This window comes from Porites lutea, chromosome 1, assembly GCF_958299795.1.
Source record: "Porites lutea chromosome 1, jaPorLute2.1, whole genome shotgun sequence".
Lineage (NCBI taxonomy): Eukaryota > Metazoa > Cnidaria > Anthozoa > Scleractinia > Poritidae > Porites > Porites lutea.
This window is the reverse complement of record NC_133201.1, coordinates 1825278-1852296: the sequence shown is the minus strand read 5'-3', so window position 1 is coordinate 1852296 and position 27019 is coordinate 1825278. Positions and strand designations below refer to the sequence as shown.

Here is a 27019-nt window from a genome sequence, read left to right as displayed (position 1 = left end):
GGCGCTTTCGAGAGAAACTCCGTTAAAGTTCGAAATGACTGGAAGGTGTATGATACGTTGCCTCTTCTTAAGATAAAACTATTTAGAAGAACCACAACAAGCCAAACATATATAAATTTCATTTATATTGATAGATCTATGTACGGAGAGGTAATTTGCCTTACCAATTATTTCGCAACACTCAAATCAAGCCTCCAAAATAATAAGGTTTATTACTTACGGGATTCGTGCGATGTATATTTGAATCCAGAAGTTCGTAAAATTTGGCGCGAGGAGCAAATCACCACAATAACGACAATCAATTTGGTTCTCATTTTTTGGTTTCTTTCAGGGCGTTCGTACAACGCACGATCGGTTTACGATTACTTCGTCAACTGACCCTTAGCTCGGATCTGTATTAATTTGTAGTTGAACGTCTTGCTTCAAATAATACGTGGTAAAATTTAGAGCGTTGTCTGGCTTCATTCCAAATAAAAGTCAATCCGGCGCTGAAGTCTACAAAACCGTTCTAAATGTCGAAGAAACAGTTTACCACACTAGCGGTAACCATGTCAACACTAAATAATTGTTAGTGACGCGAATTTTCTAATTTCCTCGTCTTCAGATTTTGCACGTAAATGGGCTGATTTAGCAACAGGACGGGAACGTCATTTGACGACGGGAAAGCGCGCGGAAAGGACTAAACACGACTTCGGTGCTCAATTTGCCCCTCTGCCATTGGTCAAGCCAGTTGTTTGATTTGCGCGCGCTGTCTTCAACTGACGTTCCCGTTCTGTTGCTAAATCAGCCAAATGTGCATATTTTAGATCACTGCAAAATATGACTGGAAACGAACTTCGTGCCTGATTGAAAATCGCAAATTGTGTAGACTGGGGCGAGTGGCGCATAAAATGACGGGAGAACCACGCGAACGAGAGCGCCTTAGGCTGAGCTGTTCGATTTTATCATGTGAATGCACAACGAACGTCACTCTGGAAAGAAAACTCATTCCGGAATGAAAGACATTCCTGTATTATATAACTGCCCGTTATTCGTGCTTACAAACTGTGACCAAAAGACCCACTGCATTTTGTTATCTGAACTCCGGGAACCCAGGCAAACCTCTTCAGCAAAGTCAGGGTACCAAATTCATCTTTTCAATCGAGAATGCTGTCGTCATAGAATCAAGCTATTTGTTGACGATGCTACTACTTCGAAACGCGATTTGGATCTCCTTGCCGAAGAAAACTGAAAACAAAATTAAGTCAATTTCCCTTATGGGATCGCCCACAAAGAAAAAAAAAACCCGCGCGCAACCCATCAACTGCCGACGTCACAACTGCTAATTCTTGCAACAAATAGGTGCACAGGAATTCAGGCTACTGAAAAAATTAATGTAGCATATAATTTTCTGTTTGTTATGTATTCAAATCTCGTATATGTAATGTCATCTTTTATCTGTATTCACTTTTCTTTTATAGCCCTCGTTGAAGGTTTGTGTTGCAAACCGAAAAATCGGGCAAATATAATTCACCACAATTTTTTGTTTTATTATTTTATTTTTTCTATCTCTCTTCCTGCCGTAAGGATCAGTTTACTGTTTTAAGTTTAAAATTTGGTACTCAAGATTTTACTGATCCAGGCGGCCTAAAGATCCGATGGACCCGCACTGGTTTGTCGTTGTGGTTTTGCCCTCACAAGTGGTTCTGTTACATAACTAACCCAGACTCGCGGCAGTTTAGCTGAATGCTTGGAACAGGCTTATCTCTTTAGGGTGGGAAATTCATTTTCAAGAACATTATAGCATCAAATTCTATCTGGTGATGTTATTGCCGTGTTTCGGAATGTGTTGTAGGTCTCTTTGCCGATGCAAGCCTCACAAAAAAACATTCAGTCTCAATCTCTCTTCTCATGATGACGCACAAGGAAACGCGCGCAAACGTCACAATTGCTGATATGTCCAAAATAATATTAAAGAAAAAGGAGAATTCAAACACCAGAAAGCTCAGGAAAACTTTCCGACTTCCAGGTGAGAATCGAATTCAGGACTCTACATACATGACCGCTCTTTTTTTAACGATGTCTACATAGACTAAACTAGCTGAACTAGCGCGCGATAGACGTGCCTTTCGTTTTATTGAAACAAAATGGCAAATAGCAAATATTAGCCTCTGTCAACTAGTTTTAATAAATCGAGCAATAAAGCGCGAAAAAAAGAAAACATGTGCCAAGGATCGACCGAAAACGACAATTTCACTAAAATTACGCACCGGGTTTATAAAGTTCTCTGGTAATTAGATTTAATTAGCACGAAACAGAAGATAATTGAAAATAGAAAGTAAAAAAGTTAAATGGAGAAGTAATGAAACATTTCCTCAACCGAGTCTAGAGCTTGAAAGTGTAGAAAATATCCCTGAAAATGGGAAAGGTCACCAAATGGATTGTGACGTTGCTGTTGATCTGTTTTTTCACAAGCAATTTGGCATTGGGGAATAGCGAAAAGGAAGATCGTAAGTCTTCAATCTTGCATGTACCTAGCCTGCAGTGCAGGCGTATTTTGGGCGGGCGAAACCTTGTTCGTGTTCGTAATATTGTTGTAGCCGCCATCTTTGATTTTATGACAGTGGAAGATTGGGGAGAGTATCACATGGCGCTTTCGCGAGCAAATTGCGCGCTCAAAGAAAACGCCTGCACTGCAGGCTAGCATGTACTACACTGTTCTTTAATGTGCTTATGACTTTTAACGCAAAAGATAAAAGTAGAAACCTGGTCCCAGTTGTTCAAAAGCTGGATAGCCATATCCATCGGATAAATCTCTATCCAGTAGATAAGTATTAGAGAAACCAATTGCACTATCCAGTGGATAGTGATTTCTCCGGTGGATAGCGCTATCCACCTTTTGAACAACTAGGGCCTGAACATCATGCGCATTCTGATAAGAGGCAATAAAAATTTAAAAAAGAAGTTTTTGTGTAATACGAAATTAAGTGTCTAATTTTCGCAAAAGTTGAAACTACTGAACTGAAAATTCTGTCCTTTTAGTTTGGAAATTTCCGTGAAAAGGTGATCACGTACCCTCCCTTCTCGTTTAGGACAAAATTGTGCCTTAGAGAGGCGTAGGTGCTAGGTTACCGAGATCCAGAGGGCCTTTTATTCATTGAGATATATAATTGAGAAGAGGATGAAAACGTCGCCTAATCCTTTACAGATATTTCCTGGGACTCGGCCAATGAAAACTGCAGAGTGATGCAGATAGACGTGCAAAAATTGCTTACAAAGAATGAAAATGATATAAAGAAAGGTGGAGCAGCTGCAGCTAAGGCCAAGCGAGTAAAAGATATAATTCATGGATTGAAGTATGTAACTGACCAGAAATGTAAAGGTAAGTTTTTACGACATTTTGCGAATCTAAGGGAGGGGCCTAGAGGGCCCAGGGGGGGCCGGGGTACCCGATGGGGTTGGGAGACCGGGGGGGCATGGAGAGCCGGGGGGTGAGCCTCACCTTATTTTAAGACCAATTTAGAGTTAGCAGGAACGGGAAAAATAATTTTCGAGGCTACGCCCTCAACAACGGTTCTTGTCAGTGTGAACAGAATTCCTATCTGCTATGACTTTCGTAACGGCGCGAAAGCATCATTCCGGTATGGTGTAAACTTAGCCTAACAGATTTTTTCATGTGGCCGGCGATGGTTTAAAAATCATTCGAAGTTGTTGTTCATAGTTTATAGAATAAAGAGAGACACAGTTTTGTTAACAGGAAAAAAGATCGATATGTTGAGTTTACATGAAATGTCTTTTTGACCAGCAACGCCTCATACTTAAGCTACAGTAAAAAGGGCAACAATAAACGTGAAACACGTTTGCATCACTGCGGCAAAACGAATTGAATAGCGATGTTTCGCGTTTTACCACCCACCTTCGAACAAATAAGATTGCAAGATTTTTTCGTCGGTGGTAAAACGCCCAACATTGCTATTCAACTTGATTTGCAGCAATTAGTGTTGCAAAACAATTTGCACGTTTGTTGTCGCCCGTTATACCGTACCTCTGAATAATCAATGCATCAAAAAAATGTTAGGAAGCTCCAATTTAAGGTGCTTGTTCGCTAGCAACACATGTAACTTTGAGAAGCACTCGTCATGATTTCTTAGGTATAAATGAATGCTCCACCAAGAAGCATGACTGTGATAAAAATGCTGTCTGCAAGGATACTGACTTGGCCTTCTCTTGCACCTGTAAACCAGGATATAAAGGAGATGGACTGAAGTGTATAGGTTAGACTACAGTACTTTACTCCATTCACGTATTGCCAGTGACGTAACTTAAGTCTTGAAGGGTTCAGTCGGTTTTATTTTAACTGATCAGAATTTTGTTTCTTCTGAATAGAAGGCTAGATTAAAGGGATTAAGCTTTACGGAAAATAAGCTAGCTAGAAGTTTCTTCGGTTTGTTAATGAAGAAATTAAGATTCACGTTCGCGGCAAACGGCAAACGTCAGATTCAAGCTGAGAATTTCTCAGAATAGGAAATTAATAAGCAGATAAAAACTGCCCAGAACAATTCTTATGGATAACACTGGCGTGAAACGACTTATTTCTGTGTAGAAGTAATAAACAGCAAACGACAATTAAGGGGAAAACTTGGTCACGTGGTAAAAATTCACGTTTTCCGTTTGAAGTAAACGTGAATGTTAATCTCTCTAATATTTCGTTTGTCCCTCACAGCTGATGCAAGCATTTTGAAGGGATATCCATACAAGCCAGCTGAATATCGTGAGTTAAAGATATATGACTACCTTAGGAAGTGCAATTTACTTATACTATTACATTAAATATAAATGAGATCATGATATCATAAATTTTTGAAAGGACAAAAACTTGCACGGAAACGCCTTTGAAAACGGTAAACGCCAGGAACCGTGAAGTTTTAATTTGAAAAGCGTGCAAGATTTAACCTGAGAAGTGTGCAAGTTTTTGACCTGATCAGAAGTAAGTCAAAATTTTTAATCAGTATGGTCCACTTTTACGCGGACTTGTTTACCCCCCTCCCCCCGTGCCAGTTTTTGCATTGTTTGCTCGGTAAAAGCCTAGAGGAAAAATTTGTACGCGGGCTCGTGTCAAGACGTTTACATACCCCAAGATCACGTTTGAGAATTGTTGCTGTGATTGTTTGGCTCGAGAGGGAGCTAGAATGAAAGTTTTACCTTTGTAGTTGGATTTTTTTTTGGGGGGGGGGAAGATTTTAACCTAAAATTTTTGGTTTCGTTCAGCGGGCTGTCCAGATCGCGAGTGTTTGGCCTTTCCTCTCCTTACTAGTGGAAACTCGGGAGAAAGGAAATCGCCTAAATCGCATAACCACACAAGAAGCAAGAACACACTAAGTAAATGAGGTAAAGCGTTTTTTACTGAAAATTTCTGCGATGGAATATTTATCTTTTTTAATCTATTGCCTGATTCCCGATACAAATCCTTTATATTTACGGCCATTTTGAGGATTACACAATTATGATACCACACGTATTAATGATTAGACACTCCTCCTAGGTTGACTGTGCAAGGTTTACCATTTCTGTATTTATTGACAGCCGAGTCTGCAAAGTGCGAGTCCGACGAGGATTGTTTCAAAGGAAGAGCTAGATGCATTCGAAAGGAATGTCATTGTACGGGACACTTTGTGGGAGATGGAAAAACAAAATGTGATCGTAAGTCAGTCATGCCTTCCAATTTTCACCTGTTAATTCAAAAGAGATGTAAATATTATATGCACATGTTACCGTATGAAAATGATGTCGCATTTACGCCACTTTTGTTCTTAAGAGAACGGTCGCGCATTGCTATTAGGCTTGCCTGCGTGCAGACGTCTCCTATTTCCTTTGTTGCACGCGGAAAAGGGACGTCTGCGTAACGCCGTCGCTAATCGTGTTCCAGCGTCCTGCTGGGTTCCCAAGATCTTGGGAACACGCTGTGATAGGCTGACACACAGTGCGCATTGTTTGACTTAACGCTGATTGGTTGTTATCGAATGTGGTCTGATAATGTATGCGGTGATTTAAATGATTTATGTAAGCGGGGTTTTATAACCAAAACAAATCAAAACATGTGCGATTGTGTGCTGTGTTTTTCGTCGATCGAAAAGCAGAGCGATCGAAATCTTGTGCGGGGACGCGGAAAATTTAACGTGTACGAAGAAATTATTTCTTTACAATTTACTGTGCATGACACATCACATCATATTTGTAAACAGTGTCTGAGAAAACTACAAAAGCGGCGTGGACTTCGCACCAGGCAGGCATTTCGGAGAAAGCCAGCCAAAGAAACTAAAATCTTTATTTAGCCGTAACAAACAGAGGTCAAGAAAATTTAAACACTTTACAACTGCATCTGAAATCAAATCCTATCGGGAACACCCACAGAAGCATAAACGACAGGAAATGAATACTCAGTATGCATGTAACAAACCTGCTTCATGACCTCTAAATGTAAGACTTAGCGCGGCAAAAATGAGGTTTACTCACTCAAAGGTTAGAATGCTACATGCACTGTGTAGTGCTAGTAATCTTCGCGCGAGAGAGAAAAGAAGAAAAACCTCTGTTCAAGCAGACTCTCAAGGTCACGTTTCGCCCGTATCACGAGCTTATGATGTTTTGTTTGGCCTGTCAACTCTTATTTCTAACCGGATATTATTTAACAATTTATGCGAAATAGAATACCCTGACAGCGGGACGCTGGAACACGATTAGCGACGGCGTTACGCAGACGTCCCTTTTCCGCGTGCAACAAAGGAAATAGGAGACGTCTGCACGCAGGCAACTATTAGGCTGATTTAGCAAGAGAACAGGGACGTCATTTGACGACGGAAAAGCGGGCGGAAAGGACTTCAAGTAAACTCGACTTCCAGTGCCCAATTTGCCGCTCAGCCATTGGTCAAGCCAGTTGTTTGATTTGCGCGCGCAGTCGTCAACTAACGTTCCCGTTATGTTGCTAAATCAGCCTATTGAAGGAGCCACAACGGATTCTCTACTTTTTCCATTTCATTTTTCCGATTTTTGAGGTGATGACATAACAATGAGAAAGAACAACACTAAAAGCAACCTCGTTTTCAGGTCCTCTCCTACTCCGTCCCCGGGGGCCGAGTAAGAGAGGACCTGGGAATAAGGTTGTACTCAGGGTTTTCATGGTATGACAGGTCTATCCTTGTTTTTATTTTCTAACAGACTGGAAGAAGTGCCCACACCACAACATGTATGACAAAAGAGAGCCATGTGGGATACACATAAAAGGAAAAATGGCACATTCATTCTGTTTGGAAGGAAAGTTGAATCCCCATGGTCACTTACGAACATCTCATGTTTGCAAGTGTCATGACGGGTATATTGGCAGAGCAAATCACCCTGAATGTGTGAGTTCGAAAGGTGAGAGATTTTGCTTAAGGAGCTGCAATCTCTGATGAAGTGGAAAGCTAATTTTTAAGGTGGCTCGATGGGGTTTTCCATCTGCCTGGCAACAAATTTTTGAACTTGAAGAAATACTGTAACTTCTATTTACTGGTTTGCATATAACACTGATATTTTGAGGAAGTCATGTCTACTTGTACTCTTTCTTGCCCGAAAACTAAATAGCTCCGGTGCACGTACTAATCATTTCGAAGTTGTGAACATGCAAACCCAAATTATGTGTAGTAGCTATCAGACCTGTTATTATTTCTCAATTTTCTAGAGACAGTGGAATGAAATAAATACAGTAATAATCTTCTATTCAGCTAGTCCGGTTTAGCTTCAAATAGCTAAAATTCTTTCCTTTTTCAGGAATGTATATTTGTTGAGATTATGATAATGAATGCATTCATTGTTGACTTTTTCTTTCCACAGCCGATAAAACTGGCCGCGGGGCATGCGTACTGGAACATAACTGTCATGAGTTAGCCAGGTGCAAACATAACAAATGTTACTGTCTTGATGGCTACGATGGAGACGGTGATGTTTGTGTGGGTAAGATAAATTTCACTGAGTTGAAGATTTTTCTTCTCTTATTACTCAATAATCCACTCGATTTATTGGAAATCAATAGCGGCGGTGATAGGTCATTCGCACGATGACGTCTTTTTACTACTACGACCAGGATTCATTTCGTTTTTTCCTTCATAGAGCGGTTTTCATTTGAGTGTCGAAAAGTAATTGGTTTTGCACTTTCTACGCGATGCGATTGGCTTAAAAGATTCGCGCCACCTTTTCATCCAATCAGAAGTAAGACCAAAGCCAATTGTGACGCGCTCGCATGCATTTTCCCGCGCTTTGCGTCAGCCACATGTAATTACTTCGAGTTTTGATTGGTTCAATGTATTTTCTGTGTCCTATGTGATTGGCCAGAGTAATTACTTTGGTTTTGGTTTTACGACACTCAAACGAAAACCACTCTATGTAAATTTGGTAATCTTAGGGCGCTTTCCATTTGCCAGAACTGACCGGCCAGACCATTCCCGTCGTAATGTGAATTTCACTTTTAATCAAAACTATCCAACCAGATCAGTCAAATCCTAAATAGTATGCACGAAGGAGATGGTTTTATCATCATCAACATCATCGTCGTCATCATCATCATCATCATCATCATCATCATCATCATCATCATCATCATCATCATTGTCAAAATTATTCTTACAGGATTTCTAATATTACGTTTGTATCATACACTGAGACCGTTCTATCACGTGATTTTCGATGGAAAAATTACTTTGTACTGTAAGCCCTTAATTTGTCCATCAAGAGATTTTTCCATGAGTTATTTTACTACTTTTTAGATTTTATGATATTACTTACCTATCGTGCGTTTTTTTCCACTAGAACTGTTGTTTTGTTTGTTTTTCAGTCGGAAAACATGGAGGCACTAAATGCTTTAAGGATTCTCACTGCCCATCATATTCTTTCTGCGAATATGAAAAATGCAAATGTAAAACTGGTCTCGTCGGAAATGGAGGAACGTGCAAGCCTGGTACGAAGATTAATACCAATAAATAATCTGCGTAACAGTAAAACAAGATATGTGTCTTTCTGAAAATAAGTTTTCATTGGCCGATAAACCGTGACATTCAGGATTAAATTGTTTGTGCTACTACTAATACGTGTCTCGCAATCGCTCGCGAAACTCGGTGTTGCGCTTAAGTTACTCTTCTGCAAGCGCGCGAGTCGCGAAACTTAGTGTGCCAGCCAAGTTAAACCCTGTTGGACTCGGTTGGAAACATAATATAGGTGACAAGTGGGAGAATCAGAGCCATCTTGATGGGGCTACTTTTTCGCTCTTGTTTTTTTTCTTTTTCTTTTTTATTGTCCTAGTTTTTGATAGACAAAATGCGTATTGGAAAGTATATTTAGGAATATTTCGGTCGCTGGGTGGACAAAAAAAGGCAAAACACGGCAACAACTCGGGCTCAACGGCCAATCATGGACAGAGCTGAAATCAGTTTTTGCTCCTTTGGCGGAAAAAGCGCCAAGTTGATTGTGAATTTGTCTCGGTGTAACATGAATTCAAACGTAGATCCCCCCCCCCCACAAAAAAAAAAATAAAAAAAAGATTATTGCGGTCCCTTTATTAGCTTCAATATTATACTTCACTGATAATTTAGATTACTCTGCTGTTCAGATTTCTCACTCTCAGTACATTTTTTACTCATGTAATTTTCATGTAGAGAGGTGAAAGAAGAACTTAGCCCAGTTTAAATCTGTACATGAATGTCATGCAGGATTTTTATTTCAGAACCGCTGGCTGACTGCGCTACTCACAGTTTTTGTAGTGTGAACGCCAGCTGTATAAACGGAAAATGTATCTGCAAAGGTAAAACAGTTGGGACTGGAAGGGAATGCCGAGGTTAGTCTTAGACATTTTATCTTAAATCGTCACGCCATTTTTCATAATTCATTCTGGACATTATGATTAACTTTTATAAGAAGTCCCTTTGTGGGTTCTCCAAAAGCCTTGAAGATGTCGTGCGTAGCGTGATGGAGTGATTGCTTTTGAGAAGCCTCCCCCGTAAGGCTTTCTGCAAAACACGTGCCTTTTAAATATGAATAAATCACAAAACCAGAACATTTTCTCGACCTTTTTACCGCAATAAAATCCATTTGTTAGTCTTTTTGTGCCTTTTTACAGCCTGAAATGACAGATTTCCCTCCCCTTTCATGTACCTGAAGCCTGAAAAAGGTAGCACTAACGGGCGGAGCCTCCCCGTGTGGGCCTTTATGGGAGTACTTTCCCGGGCAAACGTAGGACTCAAAACGATCAGGAGGGCATGGAAATATATGTATCTTTAATAGAACCAAATCTTTTTTACGATTGCAGAGTATCAGCCCTGCCCAAAGGGAACAAATTACTGCGGAAAGAGCACGATTTGCTTGGTTGATCCTTTTTTTCCTACAAAGTGTGCAGGTTAGTGTACTATTCTACTGCACTTACGGTGACTTAGTATGTTCATGAGATCAGCTTGACACCTCATTTGTCTGCTAGAAATTTAATTCAAAAAGTGCTTCGATTCGTATAACTATTTCAGCCTTGGATGAATGCGAGAAGAAAGGGATTTTTTGTCCACGGTTCTCCAGCTGTATGAAGGAGGGCATCGCAGCTCCCAGCTGTGTTTGTATGAAAGGCTTCAGACGTGTAAAAAAGGATAAAGAACAGAAATGTGAAGGTAATGTGAGACACTTGTTTAACCCTAGGAATAGCAACGAATGCCGCAATAATAAATTAATGTAATCAGTAGTTTTAACTTTAACTAGATATAATTGAAACTGAATTGAAGCACATCACCGTAGGGGGTGGGTGGGGAAAGGGTTATTCCTATAATGGCCTATACGGGGAGGCTCCGCCCGAAAGGGGTACCTTTTTCATGATTCAGGTACATGAAAGCTGTGTAGAGGTTACACTAGTTGAAGTATATGAAAGGGTAGAGGAATCGGTCATTTCGGTCTTCAAAAGAGCCCAAAAGGGCTAACACATGCATATTATGGCTGTCAAAGAGCCGAGAAAACTTTCTGGTTTTGTGATTTATTCATATTTAAAGGAAAGTGCATTTACAGCAGTGAAAAGGGATGTAACGTTATAACCTAGGTCTGCGAGAGGGGTTCCATTTGTCAGTAGAACGAAAGGGGTACGAAAAGGGTAAGGGGTTGAACCTTGGGGCGGAGCCTCCCCGCATAAAACTTTCTAAATCTCTAATACCTCCCGGGACACATCGGAGACCGTATATGGTATCATATTATATAACCAGAACGCAACAAAATAAGGCTTTGAGAATCCTGCTAGAAGGAGGAGAAACTAACATTAATAGAAACTGAAGAAAATGCTATAAGGACTCAACTTGAATCAAGGTATGAGAGGCCCCTGATCACGCGAAAAGAAAAAAAATTTTCGTTTACATTCAGTCTAACGCCTTTAAAATGCAGGTAGTATAGGTTCTTTGGATGCCCTTTCTAGCTTAACGATATATTTCATTTTCACTAATGATTTTTGATAGACATCAATGAATGCAAAGAAAACAAGCACAACTGTTCCATTGACAGAGTGTGTCAGAACCGACTGGGTGGATTTGATTGTCTTTGTCAGAAGGGGTTACGCCTGGACTATGATGGCAAATGTGTTCGTAAGTGTGTTCTAAAGATGTTGTGAAAGAAGAGCAAGTACTGACGGCGCTATTGCGTCGTTCTTATAACAGGGGTGTGTGAACTGTAACATAATGCATGTGATATTGTTGTCAGTGTTATGGGCTGTACAATGAAAAATGCATGCATGTAAACGGCACATTTCGTCTGAAATAAGATAATACGCGTCTTATCTCAGAAGGGCCCTTAACGTCTGTTCTTAGATAAGACATGTCTTGGCTAAGTCACGTCTTATTTCAAACGAAATTTGCTGTTTATTTTTTTTTTCATAAAATAACTAAGATAGTACGCGCGTTCTGATTGGTTAAAAACCTATGGTTTATTGTGCCGGTAAATTCATAGAAAACGTAAAGTTATTTTATAAAAGCAATAGACCACACTTTCTATGGGTTTACCGGCGATAACCCACTTGGGATGTTGGGAGTTTTCTCATGTTCTGCCAACATTCCAAGTGAGTTATCACGCCGGTCAACCCATAGAAAGTGTGGTCTATTGCTTAAATCTTTCAACATTTTATTTACAAATCCCAAAAGTAAGTTAAACTACATGCATAATAGCACTAAATTTAAGTAATGGGTAAGGGTGTTCGTGGCCGCAAAGCACGTGGCTAGCAGGCCCGCTCCGTAAAATCTCTGATAACAGATAAATTTCTTATAACAATATTGCAACCCTCAATAAAGCCTTTGATGACAGGAGTGGCTCAGGTCTGTCCTTGAACTTTGGATTTACCGGGAAAATACAGCCAGTTGTCGAAGCGGGGCGTCGAACCAGGACCACTGCGAGCACTTGACCACTCGGTCACGCTGCGTCCCAATGGCACACAATTAGGATGAACATGAATAGTGGGAGGACAATTGAATTTTTCTATTTGTTTCAGCATTGGACAAATGCGATGAGAGAGGAAACACGTGCTCACCAAATAGCAAGTGCAAAAAAATTCGTAGTGGCTCTTATGACTGTGTTTGTATAGAAGGCTACAAAGACGTTCACTTTGGAGAGAACCTCAAAAAATGTGAAGGTAAAAAGAAAAGTTGTTGCTTAAAAACAATCAATTGTTAGTTAGCGAAAATGTCTTATACATCATACCGGCATTTTAGTATTCTATCCGTACACCTGCTCAGAGCCTACACATGAAGAGGGGATGATTTATTTACCTGGGTAACAATTTTTTTTGTAACAGATTTTCCGCCACTACCGTGTCAACCATGGTAAAGATGACAAATTAAATTAACAAAATAAGCATTGCAAGGCATGCCAAATTCTGTGTCCAGTAGTTTACCAAAAAGGTAGTATTTCGGTGTTTTGCGTTCAAACTTCTGCGCTCTGGCTTGCGCTCTGTTAGTTTGCTTTTAGGTCTTAAAGTGAACTTGTTTTCCTACCATCACTCGTTTTTTTTTCCATTATGAAAACTAGAAGGAATATTTTCCTCTTTGTTTTCTCTTTATTTTTCTTAGATGTCAATGAATGCTTAACAGCCGAGGCTAAATGTTCGGGTGACCGCTGCCGAAACACTCAAGGCTCATACACATGTGTTCCTTGTCTCCCAGGATTCACTGAGAACGATGAGGGCATTTGTGTCGGTAGGCATGCCCAATCCCTAATAATAACAATAAAGAGGAAATTAACTCACTTTTAAAAGAAAGAATTCTTTGGAATTCCGGTAGGGAAACGCCCTTGTATTGTTCAAATGGAGGCAATCAGTTTGTTTCTGTTTGACTTGAGTAAACTCAGTCAGCGGATCGGTTAGTACTATATTTCATCGAGCGTCGATTCGTAAACCTGATATACTAGGTATTTGACCAATTTGAACAATTCCACAAAGTGTTCAGAGCGGGACTCGAACCCCGGGCTTCCGGATTGCGAGTCCGACGCGCTGACCACTCAGCCATGCTGCCTCCTTAAAATGTGCATTTCTTATTAATAAGGTAAAGTAATAATAATCTATGTAATTTTGGATTTAAGTTAGGATTAAAGGAGCTTGCAACTGCGATGAAAAAACTGAAGAATGCAAACGTGGAAAATGTAGATGTAAAACTGCTTTGGGATACAAAAGAAACAACAAAGGCCGATGTGTCAGACCACCGGGTAAGCATATGGTCCCCCAGTCGACCCTCCGAAATTTTCGTTGTTCTCAGATTATAATTCTGATCAAATATTACCTAACAAAAATATTGCGGAAAAAGAGAATAATTAGGCAGCATAGGCAAAGGCGTTATTGAGCAACGCATGTCAACTAGAAGTGAGGTCTTTTTGACGGTACCAAATTTGCATTTTTAAGTGTCTTTGCTATTATAGAGACCAAAACCACCGTCCAAAAATGAAAAAAAGACCTCTCCCGATTGACATGCATCGCTCAAAAACGTCTTTGCTTAAGTTCACTGTTATGTTCTCTAGCTATTAAAGTGATGTTACACGGGACGATTCGCCACGACTAGTTTTAGCGCAACAAAGCGTTGCAATGTTGGAACAATGTTGTAATCATTCGAAACAATGTCGCATTAATATTGCAACGCTGTGTTGCGTTAAAAATCGTCGTTGCGAATCGTCTCGTGTAACATCACGGTTAATCATCCGCTGATTGTCTCAATATAGCTGTCAGCATTTTTTTAAAAGTGTGTACCAGTCAAACGACTTTAATTTTTGTGCAAACTGCAAACCCGGAAAATTGGATTTTGTTTTTACAAGAATATTGAAATTAATTTCCTCCATGTAAAATACTAGCACCACATGTTTCTATTTTTTGAACCTAGGTTTTAGTCTGAAGGATCAAAAGAGCTCGGCCCATTCTTCATATTTCTGCATTCAAGTCATCATACTTATGCCTTTTTGGACAGTAGTCTTTACGGCATAAAGACCTCAACCAGCTACCGACTGCCACCTCGGTTCCTAAATTTCTCTTTTTTTTGAGAAATTTCATCGTACTTCATAGGAGTCAGAGGCTAGAAAATAGATGATCAAACAAAAAAAACCTCGGTTAGCTTAGTACTGACATTTATAACGTATCGCCCATGTGGAAGAAAAAATATACCCTATAAGCTTTAAATATACTTTAAGTATTAGTTTGCTCTGCAATTGTTCTTTTCCTCGCTAGAACTAAGTGGTGAGCTAGCTGAGCAAGGAAGAAAATAAATTATTTTTGTGCAAAATTCGATTCTGCGTTTTGATTTTCTTTATTGCGGCACAAGGCCAAGCGTAATATGAGAGTTTGTATGGGAAATAAAGAGTTTGAAACTTAGATGGAATAAATGAACTAAAAGCGATAAAGTTACCTGGTGTCACTGTCTTTGTTTTTACAAAGTTTCAGCGAGATTTGAGTACTTTTACAGTTCTTCTAACATTTTGTCGGGTCAGTATATTTTTTTACTTTGGGACGGTAACGGGGAAGATTAAAAGTGGAAAGCGGGATTTTCAAGATGGCGCAACCGGAAGAAACGGGATAGCATTTCGTAACATTTTGTGACGGAAAAAGGCCAGGAAAGGAGAGGGAATCTCTCCCCCCCTCCCCCGGTCCCACCTTGTCCGGGACCCGCCCCTAGGGAAAAAAAGAAATCCAAGATCTTTTTAAAGAATTGTTCTATTTCCGGTTAAAGGAAAAAAAAATGATAAAGTTACGTAATAGTGTCGCCATTATGATAGCAAAATCATATTTTGGTAAACTCTCACTGAAGGTAACTCGTGTTTACTTTTAGGCACAATTCTAAATGCAGAATTCAGTCATTTTCCCTTATAGGATCTCACATAAGAAAACGCACGCTACCCAATAACTACAAACGTCACAGTTGCTAACTTGCCGTTAATTAATAAGCTGATTTAGCAACAGAACGGGAACGTCATTTGACGACGGGAAACCGCACGGAAAGGACTTAACTCTACTTCCGGTACCCAATTTGCCGCTCTGCCATTGGTCAAGCCAGTTGTTTGATTTGCGCGCACCATCGTCAACTGACGTTCCCGTTCTGTTGCTAAAACAGCCTAATTGATTAAGCGCAGCGGCGCTTATTTCATTTTCCTGTTATAGGTGCGGCGCTTATTTCAATAGCGGGTAAAACACTAAGGGGAGTACAGAGAGAATGAAGTGAAAATATGTACACCTAGAACTGTTATATGAACCCGGTTTCAAGAGTTTCCCTACGTTAAAACTTTAGAACTCACGAGTTGGTTGAGGCCTTATTTCTTAAGCGATATGGTTTTGATCTCTTCATAACAAGCGCCGTAGCAAAGGTCGGCGTTAATTTGTAAATACCCAAATTAGCCTCCTTGGCGCTTATCAAATTATTTTCGGTAAAGGTGGGGCGCTTATTCGAGTAGCAGCGCTTGATCGATCATTAACGGTTTCCAACAAATAGGTGCACGACCTGCCTATGGAACGATTTCTACATAGACCGGAATGGCGCTGAGGTGAATTTGTTGCTTTTATTTGAAAAGAAATAAAAGACGAAAATAAAGCACCAAGGATCGAAGGAAAAACGGCAGTTTTCAATTAAAGTTACGCATCGTATCAATTAGCACGAAACAAAAGGTAATTGCGAAAAGAAATTAATAGCTAACGACACAATTCCTCGGTCGAGTCAAGGACCTTACAGTTTGGAAAATATCACTAAAAATGGGAAGTGTCACCAAATGGATTGTGTTGGTGCTGGTGATATGTGTTTTCACCCGTAATTCACTGGGCAAAAGTGGAAACAAAGATCGTAAGTTTTTTTAATCTTTTGTACCTTTAGAGGCACTTATAACTTCTTAAGCTATAAATGAAACCTGAACGTCAAGCGCTACCTAGGAATGTCGGGGTTGTAAGATTGCATGTAAACTCGGGTTATTGTTTTTTAAAATCCTCAGGCCCTTATTCTTCTTTAATTCCCAAATTTCGTCAATAATCAATGTAGCTCCAACATCTAATATGATAACAACGTATATGCCAGAATTACATTTTATTGGATTATAACATCATGATCAAGGTATTGCTAACCTGCGATCAGGCGATTTTTTTTTTTTTGGCGGGGGGAAAAATACGCCTGATACAATTGTTTGTCAACCCCGCCAAAAAAAAAAAAAATCGCCTGATCGCAGGTTAAAGTATTGCAAACACTATTTGCTTCTGGTAATATGAATCGTTTCCATGGATTCACTTGAAATCTATGTTCTTTTACAGTATTGACCAAATGCGATAAAAAAGGACTGTCGTGCCCGCAATATAGCAAGTGTATAAAATTACCAAGTGGGTCTTATGACTGTGCTTGTATGAAAGGTTTTGAGGAAGTTAAGGAAGAAGGAAAGCTTAAACTCTGTGAAGGTAAGCTAGTCTTTAGTAGATTGTAAGATTATTTCTGATTATACGGATATAAATTTATTTTAAGAACAAAGCCCTATCAAGTTATACAGGTGCTTATGATCAGGAATGTAACTTTCATGGCCGATCTTGAATTAGCAGATGGCCGTAAACGTTTTTCTCTCTCTAAAACTTCAACAGAATTCGGTTCCTTGAAAAGGCTCGAGCACAATTGAATCCGTTACAAAAGCCGTAGGGTAAAGTGAAAGGTGAATCTGTAAAGGTTCGCCCCCGTGTAAGGAAATCCGGAATTTAGAATCAGGGACGTTTTTGCTTGTGGAATCCGGAATCGAGTGCTTTGAAATGAGGAATTTAGCTCAAGGAATCCGGAATCCCCGCTCACGATTGAAATGTGGAATCCTGGGAATCCAAGTTCCACGGACAAGGAATCCCGGAATATATTTGTTGTAGAATCCAGGTCCCAGTTGTTCGAAGGCCGATTAGCGCTTAACCCAGGGTTAAATCTAACCCAGGTTTCTTTTTCTTGAGTTCAAAAGCATTTTCTTGGACAGTTTTCTCTGTTATTTTTAGAGCTTCCAATCATCAACTTGTAGACAAAAAGAATTAAAACTGAAATACGTTTTAAGCTTTTGTATCTAAATTCGAATCTCGCACTAACCCTGGGTTATCTTAACCCAGCTTTGAACAACCCGGCCGAGAATCCAAGACTGTTTTGGATTCCCTTACGTGGGGCTAAGGTTATGTCCTTCTTGTGTAACTCAGAACTTTACAGGTATCACACATTTTAATCCTTCCTTTAATACTTCCTTCATGTAGATATCAATGAATGCCTAACACCTGAGGTAAACTGCTTTGGAGATCGCTGCAGAAACACTCCAGGCTCATACACGTGTGTCCCTTGTCTCCCGGGATTTTCAGTGAACGATGAAGGCTTTTGCGTTGGTAGGAATGCGCAGAAACAATTCTGCGACACAAATTTAATTGTTTTAAACTTCTAATTAAAAAAAAAATGAATGGAAATAGGGATTTTCCAATCATTCTCCTATTTGAAAAATAACCACCCTCACAGTCACCACCTTCTCCGCGGTCACAATCATCATCATCATCATCATCACTATTATTATCAGCACCATTATTAATATCATTATCATCATCATCATCCTCCTCCTCCTCAACATCATCATCATCATCACCATCACTATCGCTACAATCTCCCATAGACACCATCACACCATCAACATGCTACAAGGGAAAGACGTTTTTGAGCCGTGACGCACAGCAATCGGAAGTGGACTTTTTGCATTCTTTCTTTTGCCCAAATGTTTGTGCAAATCGTCTCTATAAGCGTAAAGACGCTTAGCAATACAAATTTGGTGGCGTCAAGGCTTATTAAAAGAAAAAAAGGCTCACTTCCGGTTAATGTGCGTCGCTCAAAAATGTCGCTGCTTAAACTCCCTTCTATCAGCTGTTGTCAACGTGAAACACGTTTTTCTTTTTTAGCAATAGTTAAAGGAGCGTGTAACTGCGATGAAAAAACTGAAGAGTGCCGGCGTGGAAAGTGCAGATGCAAAAGTGCATTGGGATATAGAAGAAATAACATGGGTCGCTGTGTCAGACGTTCAGGTGAGTAACCTTTCCTATCAAGTTGTCATCTCATGTCCACTATCTCACGCAATGCAATCTCGGGCGTATGGCTTGAATAACTGCACAAATAATTCTAACCAGCAGTACCTTTTCGTTGTAAAATTTCACGCTTCGTCTTAAGTAAGCCTTTGTGGCTGTGTGTATAAAATGCCGCCTAACTGTTTGGAAAGGAGGAAAATATCTTTTAATATCACTGTTGTTCAATAGTAGTCATAGTACATTTCTTCACATTTTGGATTTTGTTGATGTTTTGCTTGGTCCCCTCTGTCCAACAATTAGCTCTGTATTACAAGTAGCAGGAAAAAATAAATTTAACATCTATTAAATAATTTCTTTGTGTTTAATCTAGGTCCCACCTTAGGCGTTCGTCCGCCTTCGTCCAGTTCTTCTCATGTCTCCAGTCACGTGACAGTACTCATCACTGCATTTCTTGGTCGTCTGGCCTTTAAGGCCAACTTTTCCTATTTTTCATAAAAAAAGGAGTCAAGCTTGATTTCTCTGATAAAGTGCGCACCTTTCTTGTTTCAACAAACAGCAATTCAGTAATGGATAACCGGTGAGATTCTCAATCACGTGACACTTTTGTGTTGACCAAAACGTAATGAACTTTTACTATAAGTTTGAGACCTATCTTCAAATGGCTGTAATACTGATAGCAGCTTGCAGCCTGAGGATTAGCATCACGGCTTTGCGAAGGAGTGGGAGAGCAGGGGGGGGGGGGGGGGGGGGTGGGTGCGGAGTTGAAGTTGGGGGCAAGTTCTAACTTATCGTAAAAGTAACAAATTAGATGTGTAATTGCCAATTGTCTTATTTCTAAAGAATAAATAATATGATATAAAATATAAAAAACTGCCCACACGGTAGCTAAGAAACGCGTTTTTATTGAAGAAAGAAGCACCAGACAGTCAAGGCAATCATTTAAACATTGTAAGTAAGTGAAAATCATTATAATAAAACCCCTCTAACGAACTGAAGTATTCAATTCCTCTGAGGTTCTGCTCGCTCCGATTAAAAGAATAAGAAAAGGCAGTAGTTTGTCGTAAATGAATTCTCAGGCCCAGCTTCTTATACCACTAGGGCCAGGCCTCCGAGGTATCCCGTGAGCATGACACCGAGGTAAATGCTGAAGGAAGAAGAATGGGTCCCTCCAGTTGATAGTGCGAGAACTATGAAACAAAACAAGGCAAAACAGCAATAAGTAAACTGGAACTCACTTTTGAAAACGTAGCTGTCAGTAACAATTAAATCGTGAATTTAAATCGTAGTTCCAGGCAATAAAAATTAAAGACAAATGAACTAGCTGCTTCCTACTCACAACGCGAAAAATAGTTGGTAGAGGTTTACCTTTAATACATTTTGCTTTTGGTTTTTCTTCGTGGCATATCTCGTTTTCTTTGCAAGTTATATCCGCACATGTGATAATGGCTGTTAGAAGAAAAATAGAAAAATAAAGCTTGTAAATAAACTTCAGTCACTAGTCGTCTATATGTATTTGAAAAACAAAAAACCTAACGTTAACAAGAACAACATTTTTGTGTAAGAATGCCACGGCTCAAGATTAACATCCAGTTACAGATCGCTCCACCTATTTCAAGAACTTATGAGAGGCCGACTTGTAGCAAGTCTACTTTCTAGTTACATGGGGGTCGTTTAGGGCTTTCCAAAATTTTCTTGCTTGGCGACTTCTGGTGCAGCTTCTCGTGCAACTTTTGACTTTATTTTAGCAACTTTTGAGCAACTTTTTGAGAAATCTCGGGAAACTTGTGGAAAGCCTGATGACGTGCCACTACTGATTAGTTGAAGCAAATTGTTGGACTAGCCAATCAAATGTACTACCCAGATCTGGGTATACTGACGCGTCAACAGTATGGAATTTCTGCCCGCGCTTGTTCCTCAGACGTTATTTCGCGGGAAACGCACAAGGAAAATTTCCCGGATTCCAGAATCTGGATTACCTAACATAAAGCGGTACCTTAGTTGCTTACTAACATTTAACACCACCCACCATCACAGTCATTTCCATTCTTTACGAATCCTTTTTTGCATTGGCATTCATATGATCCTGCTCGGTTGATGCATTGTTTACCAGCTCCCGCACAAGGGTTCTTTTTTTTTTCGCATTCGTTTATATCTGTCAACAGTAAAAGCTAGATTTCGTTAGGTAGATAAGCGGTCCTTTGAAAAATTTTGATATGTCTTCGATAAATAAATATTAAAAAAAACATTAACTAACTTACTAAACCGTAGCTAACTAACAAACTAACTAAATAAATATACAAATAATGATTTATTGGTAGGACCTCCACGCTCTCAATGCAGTTCCTCATCTATCACAAACCTAAAAAACAGGTCCAAGTTGTTCAGAAGTTGCATTGGATAACGCTATAATCCAATGGATAAATCGCTATCCAGCGGATAACTTAATAATTGGTTAACCCAACAAGTATCAGCTGGATAGTGATTTATCCGGTGGACAGCGCTATCCAACTTTTGAACAACCAGGGCCAGGATTTTAAAACACTGTTTTTAAGGAGCCAGAAAAAGGGGAAAAAAAGTAAAACTGTATTAAGAAATTATAATTACCAGAAGAAACCCTGAAGAATATCCCAGAGGTACAATATGTTTTAAGTCACGGATCTCAGTATTTTTTCTAATCATAATACAAGGCATCATACACGTACCAACACATTTGTCTTCCTCTTCAGAGTATTTATATCCATCATTACAAGAACATTTTGAGCTTCCTTTTGGACAGTCTCCATTCCCGTATTCCTTGCATTTACAGTCTGCAAAAAGTCGGCATGAGGTTATATATCATATACATTGTTTATAGGTACGGCTGCACCAGGATAAAGGGGATGATTATCGAGCAGCTTGACTTATAGAGGGTGGGATGGGGATGTATCAAAATGATATCAAGCTTTTTGTCCAAGAATAAGCAAAGTTCTATTGAAGGAAAGCAGTTTAGTAATAAGGAGAACATTTCTAAGCAGTAAAGTGGCTAATTATAGATATACCTCGTCCTCAAGTTTTTTCCCTTAAAAAATTGGTGGGTAGGGAAATGAAAAATGCCCCTCTCATTTTTTAAGGGAAAGCTCAAGGGAAGAGTGATTATAAAGTATGAATGCATTGGGATTTAGAATAGGGCGAAATAAGGTGCAACTGCACATGCTTGGGTAAATGATGACACTGCAAAGTTCTAGCTGTAATTCGAGTAATAGCAGAAGGACTGCATAAGGTTGGGTGCTCGAATCTCAGTTATCAGTTTAATTTACACTCATTTGTAGCTGTTTGCTAATTCCTTTTAATTTTAGCGGTATCAGATCCCATTTAAGAAGGTCATGAATCTGAGGGTTTTACTGTTAGTAGGATTTGTCATAAATTAGCATCATCTATATTTCTGACTGTGAAGATGTGTTGCACTAGTCGCTGGATTCTGATCAGAAGGGAACAAATAGTGTTCAAGGCCTTACCACAGAAGCCACTCTCGTTCGTTGGTTTGCCGTTTTCGCAAATGCATTGATGGCTTCCCACAGTGTTGTTACACTTTGCAAAGCAAGGTTTCATTTCCGAACATTCGTCGATATCTGTAGATTATAAATAAGTATCCCGATAGCTTTTATCTAGATGAAACACAAGGTCTTTGTATATTGCACCTTAATATTAAAATGTATAAGTCCTTCCCCTCCCCCTCAAAAAAACAAACAAACAAACAAGCAAACAATCAAAACAAAACAAAATTCATACTCTGGTAAGAACTCATCTGGTTCGTGTCAAACAAGTTTATAATGAGCCGTACAGAACTAAAACAAAAATGGAAAGCATTTTTAACCATGAACGCTGTCTTCAACCTCGGTCCCAGGTTCCTCTTCTTCCCAATCCCTCTTGGTAATGGTAGGAAGAGAGATCCTGGAAACGAGGTTGGGTTGTTCGTCGACGCAGCCAGCGTCCCTTTCGTAAACGGTCGCTTCCATTTTCTATTAAAAAGAATGAAAATCGCAACCCAGGGTTGAACCCGCACTTTTCATATCCTATAATCTCTCTCCCTTCCCACTATACTAGCACAACGGACCCGCCAAAATTCAGAAAAATTTAAGTACATTCACGAGCAAACTGTGAGCCTAGCCCTTTCCATAACTTTTAACTGACGTAAATTCAAAACTTGAAATTCAAAGAAGTTCTTTGTAAGACTATTCAAAAACGTATTATTTGCCTTGTAATTTAATCCTGGGGATGTACTACATCCATTGCGACTAAAGGCTTCGTTACGGAAGGAAAACGAAGAAAATTTGTGATACTTACCTATGCAGGCTAGGCTTTTGTTTCCAGTCATTCTAAAGCCACTTTTGCAAACGCAGGCAAAAGAGCTGTTTTCCTGCTTTTTGCATTCTGAGAGACGGGGACAAAAATCTCCTTGCTTAACGCACTCATTCAGAGCTGAAATAAAATTTAGTTGTAATTAGTTCGTTAGTCATATTAAGAACATGACTCCGTCTGCCGGGAAGTTGTAGTTACTGAAGTGAATTATTGCCTCTCTTTTTACCGGATTGTTTTATTTATCTTTTTGGGGGTTGAGCAGATTGATTCAGATTTGGTTTAACCCCAAAGGTTAGCACCCACCATTTTTTACCATGCAGCTAGGAACTTGATATCACAGGTCTACCTCTAATTTATACATTTCAAAGCCTAAGAAGGCCTGAACCTAAGCTTGAGAGACTTAAACATGCCCCCCATTTTCGCCGTTTATTTAGCCTCAAGGGCTATTGACTCAGAGGCCATGAGGGCGAGAGGAATAATTGTTTTAGTAAAATTCAACTAGTTGGTCAAAAATATCGAGAATAAAAAATTTTTATCTAGTTAAAGCTAGACTTTAATCCTTTTTTGCCGCCAAAAAGCCCGCATTTTTCGCTACCTGGGCTATAACGTATAGCCTAGAAGTAGCTCAACCAATCAGAACGCAGCATTGATAAGAGACCACTAGTTGGATTTTAAATTAATTAAGTTTAGTCCGTTCTATTCGTCTTCATGTAACTTTGGGCGTCATCTCAGCAGTTGACATTGCAAGTTGAAAAGATCAGAAAAGCTGGATACAAGATAAAGATACTGTGACGACCAATTACACAACATCTAGTGACCAACATATTCCAAACTTTGGAATGTGCTCCTTTAGCTGAGGAACGGTTCAAATCTTACCGATACACTTGTGGCCATTTCCTTTGTAACCTTTCTTACAGTAACATTTGAAGTCTTTACAGGTGGCTTGTTTATGGCAGTTACGATCGGTTATACAGGGTACACGCCCATCTTTATCGACTGTTTGAAAGAAAACAACGCTTCAAAGTCATTTCAGACAATTACGTTCAATCGTGCTTCTATATATAAAATATTGCGGTGAAACCTAAATAAGTAACGTGTTCGCTCCATTTTGTTTCATGTATCTTTAAAAATGTTGGACTTCTTCGCATCCGTTGACGTTAGCGAATTTTTTTTATTCCTTTCAACACGGCTGCGTAATTTTATCTAGATGCAACTCAAATTGGCTGAAAGGTTTTATTCAAATAGTTTAGCGCTTAACCCAATTTGTAAGTGTTCATTGACAAACTTGTTATTTTTATCGATGACTTATTAATAACTCTCCTTCTAAGGGTCTGTTTACATGGAGGTGAGGGACCCCAGGTAGGTGTGTGTGTGGCGGGTCACCCCACCTAATATGTAAATGTGATCAAATTAAAATGAGAGATTGTATGGAAAGGCGGGCTACCCCACCTATGCGCGTTACCTCACCTACCTGGGGTCCCCCGCCTCCATGTAAACAGGCCCTAAATTAGCAATATATCACTAATTGGCACAAACTAACAAGATATGATCTCCAAATTTATGCCATGTTTAACTAGAGGAAGCGCTAGGTCGCTTTCGGTTTTTTCAGCTTCAAAGGCAAACTCGTTCCAATAGAATTTCCCTGTCTGGTGCTAGTGAAGACCTGGGAACGACGTTAAATCGCCGGTCCCTTCAGCTTAATTTACCTTTTGGGCTTAGACAATGTTTATAGTGAGCGCCATTTGGTCTTCCGAAAAATCCTTCTTTGCACTTGCAGGTGTATTCCAAAACTCCTGGTATTTGAGATACTATCCCTTGAGTAATACAGTAAGAGTTCTTATAGTGTCCGCAGTCGCACTTCTTCTTGGTGTAATGCCCACATTTGCCGTCAGGTTTGTCACATCCAGGACTCCACTGACCGCCAGGATGATCTGTCAAGTGAACAGAAAGGTTTATTCTTCTTGTGCCCATATTGAGAATTCTATAATTTAGATAAATGCCTATATATTCTTAGACTTTCACTCAACTAAACAGGGATTCCCGATGGTTGATTCATGGTCAGGTGGCCTTGACTAAATTTAATGTGTCCCAAACAGAATGCAAAGATCGAGACACAACAGTACGTGATGAAAGCATGGTGCAAATGGGTGTGGAAAAAGGTGGGGAAAAACACGGCCAGCTTTTAATCTTTCAGTGTCAGTTTTCACTTTCACGATAAAATACTTCCTCTCCTGGTTTTCTTGAAGTGCTATCCTTTTCTCTTATGAAACATTTTGTAAATTAGCTTCCCTTTGGTTCGCCTTCCTAACCTGGAACAGTACACCATGTATTTCCATTACCGATAGTGTTAGGTTTCATACAGTGGCATTCGTTCCTAATACATGAATTATTTCCGGGTCTCGCTGTGGCTCCCTTTCCTTACCTGGCACAGTACAAAATGTTTGTCCATTACCGATTGTGTTAGGTTTTGGACAGTGACATTCGTTTCTGATACATGGGTTATTTCCTGGACAGGGCCAGTCGTCAGAACAGCGACCTGGTTCAGCTGTTAGTAATAAAAGATAAAAATATGTCAAGTGTGTAAGACTTGTGTGGCTGGAATTTTTGAACAAGAGACTCACATTGTCGCTCACTTTGTTGGTTATTTACTTTACCCTCTCGTCAGTTTATAAAGATATGGTGGGGGTGGCACGAGGGAGGGAAGACACTCCAATATTTGAATTATATAGGTATCGCAGGATAGCTTGTGGTTGTAATCCTTACAAAAATGGCTATCATTTTTGGTGTTGTGGACATTTCATAAGGTGCTTTTACATTAAATTACGGGACCTAAACCATACTATAATTCAATAGATTTAGATTCGCTCCTCATTGACGTAGTGAATCAAAGATATTCAGACCGATTTTCTCCAGAATAATATATTCTTTATGAATCGGTTTAATGTAGAAACAAACAAACAAACAAGCAAGCAAACAAATAAACACCAAATAAAAAACAAAAGAAAAGAGAACGAAAAGAAAGAAAACAAAAAAAAATTCGGAATTCAAACTATTTTGTGTTACCGCGGTCATTTTTCAGTTCTGGGCCTGAAATAAGCTTTCCAATTAAAAATCTTTTTTTGTTACGTTATACAGCTTCAAAAGACTTACGATATTGGAGTTGAAAGTACTTCATACTTCTTGTCGGCGCAACACTTACGAAACAAATACCCAAGAGAAGAATGATGTGTTTAATGTCAGTTCCCATTTTTGAAGAGTACTTCAACAGCCCTCTTGAAAGTGTTTCCGCATCTTCTACCTCCCTGTCGATCAAAACTAGTCCATGTATTTCCGTAACATGCTTGGAGCATGTTTTCAGAGTTAATAGCTAGAAACCAATGGGGTTGACCATGTTTTTCAAAACAGAAAACAGAAACTGTTCGAACTCGTTATAACTAATTGACAATCGAAAACAATTATCTTTGATGACGTAGGTCCAAAGATTCCAGCGCTCTTAATTTTGTCCATGCGCGCAAGCGAACGTACTGAGACAGGTGATAGAGAAAAAGATTTTGCAGTCTTTGCAAGCCCTGTACCGGCGTACTTATAGACACGTAAGCAGGTATTATTCGTAAATAAGGTATCTCCAGGTACCACTTATTCCTGGTAATTGTTTTAATTTGACCAACATCATTATGAACAAGTAAGTAAAAGCGAAAAGAATGGGGCAGCTAATTTCGTTATCAAATCTCCCATGGTTAATGGGACGCCAGTAAGATCTGTGAACGAGCGCGCAACTGCAGTGAATGTATTGGCGAGTTAAGTAAGCACACAGAAATGGAAAACAAACTAAAGAAAATAAAGAAATAAAGAATAAAAAACGAGTTGTTGACGCCCACAGGGCATAGAAAAGCTATTCCCAGTGCTCGCTCGCGCAACACTGGCCTTAATTCTGACGAATTAGCAGCGAGAGATCTATTTCAGGAGTGTGTGTGCGTTTCTCCCTCGGGAGTGGCTTTCTCTATATAAATAAACACGTGTGTAAGCAAATTTGTCCAGTTTGGCTGCAAGGGCGGAAGGATTGGATTCATGCGCCCGTCAAAGCCCCTTGTGGGGTGGGGGTCTACACCCGTTTTGCTTTGGGGTTCGTTTGTTTGACCCTCCCTC

The 27019-nt window shown here is 39.6% G+C and overlaps 2 protein-coding genes and 2 long non-coding RNA genes across 4 annotated transcripts; 3 read left to right on the top strand and 1 right to left on the bottom strand.

Annotated features, from left to right (window-relative positions):
• Positions 1 to 4700: 4700 nt before the first annotated feature.
• Positions 4701 to 7383, top strand: LOC140941821 (uncharacterized). The gene is made up of 3 exons (XR_012166511.1): positions 4701 to 4750; positions 5563 to 5679; positions 7192 to 7383. It is a non-coding gene; the product is annotated as an uncharacterized lncRNA (long non-coding RNA).
• A 454-nt stretch (positions 7384 to 7837) lies between these two features.
• On the top strand, positions 7838 to 9838 carry LOC140941813 (uncharacterized). The gene is made up of 3 exons (XR_012166510.1): positions 7838 to 7965; positions 8843 to 8965; positions 9728 to 9838. It is a non-coding gene; the product is annotated as an uncharacterized lncRNA (long non-coding RNA).
• Positions 9839 to 10534: 696 nt separating this feature from the next.
• LOC140932188 (thrombomodulin-like) lies at positions 10535 to 14754 on the top strand. Its single transcript, XM_073381850.1, has 6 exons — positions 10535 to 10655; positions 11481 to 11606; positions 12503 to 12643; positions 13080 to 13205; positions 13588 to 13710; positions 14717 to 14754. The coding sequence occupies exons 1-6, from the start codon at positions 10571 to 10573 to the stop codon at positions 14752 to 14754; spliced, it is 639 nt and encodes a 212-aa protein (XP_073237951.1). The 5' UTR covers positions 10535 to 10570.
• Positions 14755 to 19495: 4741 nt separating this feature from the next.
• Positions 19496 to 26409, bottom strand: LOC140941771 (cysteine-rich with EGF-like domain protein 2-A). The gene is made up of 10 exons (XM_073390791.1): positions 26024 to 26409; positions 25296 to 25418; positions 24580 to 24804; positions 23750 to 23869; positions 22859 to 22993; positions 22030 to 22143; positions 21238 to 21342; positions 20562 to 20687; positions 19901 to 19981; positions 19496 to 19722 (listed from the first exon to the last, which is right to left on the bottom strand). The coding sequence occupies exons 1-10, from the start codon at positions 26118 to 26120 to the stop codon at positions 19622 to 19624; spliced, it is 1227 nt and encodes a 408-aa protein (XP_073246892.1). The 5' UTR covers positions 26121 to 26409; the 3' UTR covers positions 19496 to 19621.
• Positions 26410 to 27019: the final 610 nt, after the last annotated feature.

Bases quoted from the DNA above. Each gene is read 5' to 3' on its own strand.
- LOC140941771 (XM_073390791.1), bottom strand. From the start codon at position 26,120: ATGGGAACTGACATTAAACACATCATTCTTCTCTTGGGTATTTGTTTC. The intron at 22,144-22,858 runs GTAAGTATCACA...TATAATCTACAG, and splicing joins CAAAAGCCTAGCCTGCATAG to ATATCGACGAATGTTCGGAA. The intron at 19,982-20,561 runs GTGGGTGGTGTT...TTCTTCTAACAG, and splicing joins GAATGGAAATGACTGTGATG to CCATTATCACATGTGCGGAT.
- LOC140932188 (XM_073381850.1), top strand. From the start codon at position 10,571: ATGAAGGAGGGCATCGCAGCTCCCAGCTGTGTTTGTATGAAAGGCTTC. The intron at 11,607-12,502 runs GTAAGTGTGTTC...TATTTGTTTCAG, and splicing joins CTATGATGGCAAATGTGTTC to CATTGGACAAATGCGATGAG. The intron at 13,711-14,716 runs GTAAGCATATGG...TTTCCTCGCTAG, and splicing joins CCGATGTGTCAGACCACCGG to AACTAAGTGGTGAGCTAGCT.